The following is a 9,162-nucleotide window of genomic DNA, read 5'->3' on the forward strand; positions in this document are numbered from 1 at the left end:
TCCCTCAAGTAGTTAATATGATTGACTTTATTAATCATATTTTTTAAAATTTTTTCATGTTATTAATAAAATACTTGGTAAATAAATATATAGCATTATTTGTATTATAACTTTGATATTTAATTAAAAAAAATAGTGCACAAAAATGATAATAGACAATGTAGTGAATATAATCATTTAATGAATTTGAATGTAAAGAATTTCTACATTGAAGAAAAATAAAGACAATATAACTAATAAAATTATTTCTCTTAATTAATTTATTGATAATGAATAATTTTTTTTTAAAATAAAGACATTGTAGGGACAATGTAGCCAATATAATCAATTGATGAATTTGAATGTAAAGAATTTTTATATTGGAGAAAAATAAAGACAATATAACTAATGAAATTATTTCTTTTATTTAATTTATTGATAATGAATAATTTTTTTAATAAAGACATTGTAGACACATAATTCTAAATTAAAGAAATACATATGTATTATTTTTTGTTGTAGCTACTAAATTATTATTTTAATTTAATAAGAGTAAAATAGAGTACTAATTATGCCATATTTGATTGGGATGAGGTTCGAACCTAAGACCTTTCTTATTGAAATCAAGATAATATTTAACGGAAAAGTTAACGGATAATCATATTCATTAAGGATAAATTAAGAAATTCTAAGGAAAAATTAAAATCTGATCAATCTTAGCCATTCATTTAATTAAAAAATTTGACCGCCATTTTTTCTGCCCATTTTAGACCTAACTCTCTTGGGCTCTTATTAGTATAGTAGATGTAATTACAAATGTAAAGATTACATGTATATATAAAGAGAGACTCAAAGAGATTGCGATAAAGAATCATAATCTAACTCAAACACATAGAGTACTAATAAGATAAAGTTTGAGAACAATATAATAATGATCTGGGATCAAGTCTCATCATTATTAATGTGAGAGCAACCTCTTAAAGTGAGAGACTCCTTATACACAATAAACAAAAATCTAACCTAATCTTACCATGATTTACCTTCTCAAATGTTTTACCTTCTCAAATGTTCAGGCGGATCAAACTTTTTGGAATAATGAAATGAGTAATGATAGGCACTAATGATAATTAATGAAATATTGAAATTTGCCCACAATACTCGCATGCATGCGATTGTCAACGGCTTTCACTTTCCAATCATTATTGTATGGACCATCTTATCATTATTGTATGGACCATGGTCCATACAAATTGTGTAAACTATATTTCGTATAGTCTAAAATAATGTATATTCAGTACAAAATAATGTACATTGTATTTAGGCGCAAATTATGCTGTGCAACCGAATGCACCTTGCAAGGTGCATACGGTTGCAAAACGGCGCTGTTTTGGTTAAAAAAACGCGCGTCCCACTTAAAGAAGAAATCAGGTTCGATTCCCGGCAATAGCATTTTTATATATCCAGAAATTCATAACTATATAACCACAATTTCATAACTATATATCCACAATTTCATAACTATATATCCACAGTGAATGAATGAAGTAAAAATCCACAATGAATGAATGAATGAAGTAAAAATCCACAATGAATGAATGAATGAAGTAAAAATCCACAATGAATGAACTAAATATCTACAATATATGATTGAACTAAATATCCACAATGAATGAACTAAATATCCATAAATTCATAACTATATAACCACAATTTCATAACTATATATCCACAATTTCATAACTATATATCCACAGTGAATGAATGAAGTAAAAATCCACAATGAATGAATGAAGTAAAAATTCACAATGAATGAATGAATGAACTAAATATCCACAATATATGATTGAACTAAATATCCACAATGAATGAACTAAATATCCATAAATTCATAACTATATAACCACAATTTCATAACTATATATCCACAATTTCATAACTATATATCCACAATAATGCTATTGCTGAGAGTCGAACCTGATTTTTTTTTTTTTAAGTGGGACGCGCGTTTTTAATCAAAACGACGTCGTTTTGAACCGTATGCACCATGCGCATGGTACATTCGGTTGCACAGCATAACTATTGGTATTTAGGGGATATACATTATTTTTGTACTGAGCGTATGTTATATTATATGATATACACTCAGTACAAAAATAATGTACATTTAATATATTAAAAATGTACGTTTTGTTATGGTCCACACAACACTGTATGGACCATGGTCCATACAATAATTTGCATTCACTTTCACTCCTATATATAATAATCGTTATACCCTGCACCACGGTGTACATAGCACTTTGCGCCCCGCGCCTCCTAAAACGACATCGTTTTGGTAAGTTGTGTATGGAGTTTACGCGACAGATTGTATATGTATTATGTTATATAATTATGTACATTATTTTATATAATTATGTATATTTTTTTATACAATATGTATATTCGAACACGCGATTTTATTTAACAGTTAAAAGTTTATGTACATTTTAGTATATCATTATGTAAATTTTAGTAAACAATTATGTACATTTTAATATACAATTATGTACATTTTCAAAACATGATTTTTTTTAACAAGTTAACAGCAAACACGGAAAAGCAAAATTTTCAAAAAAAAAAAAAAAAAAAAAAAAAAGTCCAAAACAACGTCGTTTTACAATGTGCGCCCTGGTGCACGGTATAAATTGCCTATATATAAAGGGAACAACAAACTATATAAATTAAACAAAATTAAATAACAATAGAAAGCAATTAACATGACACGAGAGAATTTAGTTAAATTCTTAAAGTTGGCAAAGCCATATTTGGCTGTAATGTTATTGCAGTTTGGGTATGCAGGCACGTATATTATTACCAAGTCTGCTCTCAATGACGGCATGAGCCCCTTCACTTACGCAGTCTACCGGAATTTCATCGCCGCCGTCTTCTTCGCTCCTTTTGCCGTCGCCTTCGAAAGGTACGCCGGCCATCATCTTCATATATTTAAGAAGAATAAAGTTTTGTGCGTTTAATATATACACACATTAAATTTGTTGTATCATTGATTTTTTTATACAGGAAAATATGGCCGAAGATGACAGTTTCCATTTTCTTGAAGATAATGGCCCTTGCTTTATTAGAGTATGAAGGCCAAAAAACGATTTTCTATTTCTTGTCTCTCAAAATTATTCCGTCATTTTTATTCCTCCCCCAACTCATATATATATGTTGAGCATATAACCATTAATATGATCTAACTATCAACTTAGCTTTTTAGTTGAGATGAATCAATGTTTCAGTTTGGTATCAGAGTGTCGTCAAAGGCGATGTGTTCAAATCTCAGTGCACACGCTGCTGAAAATTATGGAATAAAAATTTTTGTTGCTATTTCCGATCACTTTTTGTTTTCAATTTGATATAAGGTCACTTTCAGGTGGTCGGAAATTCCATAATTTCCAGCAGTGACGTGAGGGGAGAGTTGAGCCTTCGAATCTCAGCGCACACGTGATGGGGAGTGCTGAGCAAACATTAATCTGCAATCTAGCTATCAGTTTAGCCTTTTAGTTGAGATGGCCCGCACACGTGAGGGAACATGTTGAGCATGCATATAACCATTAATGTGATCTAACTATAGACCAGGGTCCACCTTCTCTGGTCCTAAATTGTGTCTTTTTAGTATTGGAATTGTGAACATCTAAAATATAAATTGTGTTTTTAAGTATTGGAATTGTGTATTAATAATAATAATATTATTATTATTTACATCCTCCCAGATGCTCTATCAGGCCGGGGTGTGGGACTCTTAGGGTTGGGGTTCAACCTTTTGGAAGAATAATAATATTGTTATTATTATATATATGCAGGCCCGTTATCGACATGAATTTGCATTTCATTGGGATGAAATACACAACGGCAACTTTTTCAACAGCATTGTCCAATGTTCTTCCAGCCATTACTTTTATATTGGCTTGGATCCTTGGGTACATTTTTACTGATGATACCAACAATATAATCATTATAATATTATATATTAATAACATATATAATATAATCCAATAATATATGTACAGGCTTGAGAAAGTGAAGATGAGGAAATTGCATAGCCAGGCAAAAATTTTAGGAACAGCAGTGAGCATTGGGGGAGCCATGATAATGACTGTTGTCAAAGGACCAAACATTGGATTGCCTTGGACCAAACACACAAACCATATCCAAACTCAAACTTCACATTCTAATTATTCCCAGCAAGATTTTATTAAAGGTGCTGTCATGGTCTCAGCAGGTTGCCTCTGCTGGGCCAGCTTCTACATTCTTCAGGTTATATATTTAATATTTTTTAAAATTCAATCTCATAAAGGGGTGTTTGCTAAATAATTATTAGCTGATTAAGTTAGTGAGTTTGACTCCGGGACGGAGTTAAAGGAGGGACAGTTGCCCCCCTCTCCCACCCCCACCCCCACCCCCACCCCCACCCCGTATATAACTTTTGTATGTATATATGTTATATAGTACAGGTTTTAGTATTAGTATAAAAATCTGTTAAATGTCAACAAGAAATGAGTTAAATTAATTAGTTGGAAAAGTACATGTTTGGCTATAATAAAAGTTAGGGATTCAAATCCTTTGGTATCAACATGGTTTTACCGTTTGTATAATTTATAATGTGTTTTCTATTCAAATTATTTATCAAATTAATTATGTTTCATATTTTGTTATGAATATTTTTATAAAGTTTCGATGTGTTTTATTTTTTTGCCCATATCCAATAATATTTACAACTATATTTTTTAGGTAATTTATTTATTTTTTTAAAATTATCTCTTTTGTTTTAATGTTTCGCCTTTACTGGAAAAAAATTCTAAATCCGCCCTTACTTCTTCGCCCCCCTCAATAGAATTTCTGGCTACGTCCCTGGTTTGACTAGTTGACATCATTAGCTTATTATACAAAAGTCTTTGGTAAATTACCTGTTAGCTGATTACATGCAAAATTACTTTTTTTCAAAAAGCATACCACTTTTTGAATATTTTAGCACTTTAGAGCAATAAATTGTTACAAAAGCTAATTAATCAAACACATATATTGATTATTTAACCAAATCAAATAACCAATAGTTGTCAAACTAAAATTGACTGATAAGCTAACTATATATGTTATCAAACAGAGCCAAAGTTTGGTATCCCTTAATTTCTTTCTTTCTTACCAACTCCATCAATTCTCCCTTTCACGGGCTAGAAAATGATTACCTTTAATGAGTGGTCAGAATTAGCAACAAGTAATTTATTAAATTTTGTAAAATGGATAGAAAGGTTGTTAAAAATTCATTTGTGCTCAAATTTTTTTAATTTTTTTTTTCAGTATCATTTCTATTTTAAAACTATATACATTGTTGAAAATATTGTTCAGTGTCACCCTAATTAACTTGTTTTGTTTAACATACAGGCAAATACGTTGAAATCATACCCTACTGGACTATCTCTTACGTGTTTGATATGCACTATGGGAGCATTGCAGGCCTCTGTGTTAGCCTTAGTGGCTGAGAGGGGTAATCCCCAAGCATGGGCATTACATTGGGATACTACCCTCTTAGCTAATGTTTATAGTGTAAGGAATATAATATACTTTCCGTGTTGTCTATGAATTTTAGAGTGATCATGGCTAGATTTAATTCATGCATTACTGAAAGTTATAGAATTTCTGACCACCTGAAAGTGATTTTAAATCAAGTCGAAAGTCTTATTCCGACTATTTTTGGTATTCGGAAAAATCTTTATTGTTATTTCTGACTACTATTTGCTTTCGACTTGATTTAAAATCACATTCAAGTGGTCGGAAATTTTATAATTTCTAGTAGTGATGTCTCATAGGTAGGGGTAGAAATAAGCCTGGTCGAGTTAAGCTTTTAAAAAATCAGGTCTGAGCATGTTATAGGAATTTAAGATCTGAACTTGGACCTGAATTTGTATGTAGATTTTTTTTTAGGCTCAAGCTTGAGTCTACCATTAGCCTGGCCTGACCTGAAGCCTATTTAAAGGCATGAAAGAATCATATCTATCACAACAATTTGAACACTTACTTTGGGTTAGGTACTTCAAAGCCTTACACAATAAACAATCATCTTTAACCAAATACAGATTTACACTTGAATTAATTTTATTTACTTCTTTATTGACAATATTCATAACCTGAAACTAGAAAGGAATCAAAGGGTCTTGAATGTTAAAATATAAATAGAGTTTGAAGACACCAATGTCCATGTGTACATAATTAAATACAACACTTAAGAGCATTCAATATATAAAGCATCATAAACTTTGAAATAGTAGTTAGAAAAAACTAGTGTGATTACTTGTGAGTATGGAAATATGCAATAGCCGAATAGTAGAATAGGAAATAATTTTGGGAGTTAGAGTTTTCTAACTCACATATACACTTAGTTTATATTTTAAATAATATATATATATATATATATATATATATATATATATTATAAATAGGCTAGGCCGGTAGGCTTGTAGGCTATACTTTATAGATATAGGCCTAGGACTATTTAATAAATAGATTTTAAAAGGAACTTAAGCCTGTCTTATTTACTAAATGAGTAGTATACTCTCATTTTGTACTTCTTATGATTTGACATGCTTTGATTGCTCAATTTTATAGGGGGCCATGATGTTTATATGATGTTATTCATTTCTTTGTTTCATCCTCCAATCAAATTTAGACACAAGTGAGAGTAAAGGCAAATTATGATGTGCAACCATGTGCACCATGCATGGTGCACATTGTTCTATGTTCATAATTACTGAACTATTTGTTCATAATTATAAGGCTATATATTCATAATTTTTTAACTTCATATTCATAATTATTGAACTCTATATTCACAATTACAGAACTGTATGTTCATAATTTTCGATGTTCATATTCCCAATTGTTGAACTCTATATTCACAAATCACAGAACTATATGTTCATAATTTGATAACTATATAGTTTAGAATTTATGAATGTACAGTACAGAAGTTATGAATCTGTATTATAGAAATTATGAATCTACTGTATAGAAATTATGAATCTACTGTATTTAAATTATGACTCTACGGTTTAGAAATTATGAATCTATAGTATAGAAAATTATGAATCTATAGTATAGAAATTATGAATCTATAGTATAAAAATTATGAATTGAAACTGTGTGCACTTTGCATGGTACACACGGTTGCACAACATAACGTTTCGAAAGTAAAAATTGAGAGTAAGGTTTTGAGATTACATTAAGTATTTTTCTTACTAAAAAGGTCAGGCTTAATTAGGCCGAAAATAAGCCAGGTCATCGGTCCCTACAATGAGGTCCGGCTTATTTCTACCCTACTCGTAGGTGTCACTATTTTAATATTTTTAGTGTTTGAGAAGTCGGTGAATCTTGCTTTTGATTCTTCCGTAAAAAATTATAGTTATCTTTCATAAATTTTAATTGACCTGAGTAAATAATAAAAATTTCCTCATATTATATTCCTCTTTTTTTCTGTCAAATCATACTTTCACAGTTTCACTCCACGACTTAGTCGCTAGAAATATAAAAATATAGCTTATAGACATCCATTAAACTAATACGGAGTATAAAAATTTTTGAAATCAGCAAATGGAGGTCTGTAATTTGTGTTTTTGGCCACTAGTGTGAATTGAAGTTTGGTCCTATATATTAATGAGAAAAATTTCTATTACCCTATAAATCACATATCAAAAGCACAAATTTTTTTATTTTTTTTTCAAAAACTAATATTCAACATTTCTAAGAGAAGTTTGATTAATTTTAATGATTTATTTGTAGGGAGTAATTTGTTCAGGAGTTGCATATTACTTGTCGGGTGTAATCATGAAAGAAAAAGGACCCGTTTTTGTCACTTCATTTAGTCCTTTAAGCATGATTATCGTCGCAATTATGGGGTCATTTATGTTAGCTGAGCAGCTGGACTTTGGAAAGTATGTCTTTTAACCTCCCCTTCTACTTTAATTTTTAATTAGGCCTTTAAGTTGAGTAGATAGTGCAATTGAATCCCCTAAGTAAAAAATGCTCTATTCAGATCCCTTAAATCTGTATAAATGATCAATTAAGTCTAAGTTAACCTGTTTAACAAGTTATTTATTTAAAAAGTTGACATGTGTCTTTTTTAAATAATTTTTTAATTTTTTTAAAATATATTTATTAGAAATTAAGAAAATAAAAAAAAAAAATTAAAAAGGGTACAGCACCGGCTGTGCGCCGGACAGCCTTATTTTTTTAAAGAATTAAAAAAATATTTTAAAAAGACATGTGCAACTTTATAAAGAAATAACGTGCTAAATAGGTCAATTTGGACTTAATTGAACATTTTTAATTTACAGGTTTAAGGGGTCTAAATGGATTTTTTTTTTTTTTCACTTAGAGGACCCAATTGCACTGTCCACTCAACTTAGGGGACTCATTTGATCCTTTTTCCTTGATAGTAATTGAAGTGAAGTAATAAGTACTGAACTAGTATATCTAGATATAATTTGTTCAATTAACTTAAAATTTTATTTTTTTTTCCATCTTTTCAACTCTCTTGAATTAATCCAATATCTTTCATTGTTGTATTGATTATCATAGGGCTTTTGGAGCCGGTGTGATTGTCATTGGTCTATACATGGTACTATGGGGAAAGAAACAAGATCAAGACTCACAAGAATCAATCAACGATCAGGTAGCTTCGATTGATAAACCGCCATCAACAATAGTCAAGTTTTCAACTAAGCAAGAACCAATTGATACTCCTAGAGCAATTGCTGGAAATGAAGCAGTTTAGGCTGAAGAGATTAGGGAAATAAGAAAATAAATAAGTATATTTTCCTTGGAGATTGGATTTCCATTAACATATATGTTAGAAAATAAAATATGTGTGGCTCAAATTTGTTTTAGAAGCGACTCAGCATGCAGCTCATCCTCACCCACGTAGCATGTGTGCACGTTCCTTCCTTTGTTGCAGCATTTGTCTCTTCATTCCTATGTATAAATAGATTACTTTCTTTGCATTTGTAATCACATCAATTCAACATTTGAATTCATTCTTCTTCTTTCTTGGTCCCTCACGTAGCATATATATATATATATATATATATATATATATATATATATATATATATATATATAGGGACGCACTCAGGTGCGAATAAGTGTCCAGGA

General features: G+C 30.2%; 1 protein-coding gene across 1 annotated transcript; it reads left to right on the forward strand.

Annotated features, from left to right (window-relative positions):
• Positions 1 to 2,694: 2,694 nt before the first annotated feature.
• On the forward strand, positions 2,695 to 8,824 carry LOC109168995 (WAT1-related protein At2g39510-like). The gene is made up of 7 exons (XM_019317873.1): positions 2,695 to 2,935; positions 3,037 to 3,099; positions 3,822 to 3,938; positions 4,029 to 4,275; positions 5,401 to 5,562; positions 7,792 to 7,943; positions 8,590 to 8,824. The coding sequence occupies exons 1-7, from the start codon at positions 2,736 to 2,738 to the stop codon at positions 8,783 to 8,785; spliced, it is 1,137 nt and encodes a 378-aa protein (XP_019173418.1). The 5' UTR covers positions 2,695 to 2,735; the 3' UTR covers positions 8,786 to 8,824.
• Positions 8,825 to 9,162: the final 338 nt, after the last annotated feature.

Source organism: Ipomoea nil, unplaced genomic scaffold (genome assembly GCF_001879475.1).
Source record: "Ipomoea nil cultivar Tokyo-kokei standard unplaced genomic scaffold, Asagao_1.1 scaffold3238, whole genome shotgun sequence".
Lineage (NCBI taxonomy): Eukaryota > Viridiplantae > Streptophyta > Magnoliopsida > Solanales > Convolvulaceae > Ipomoea > Ipomoea nil.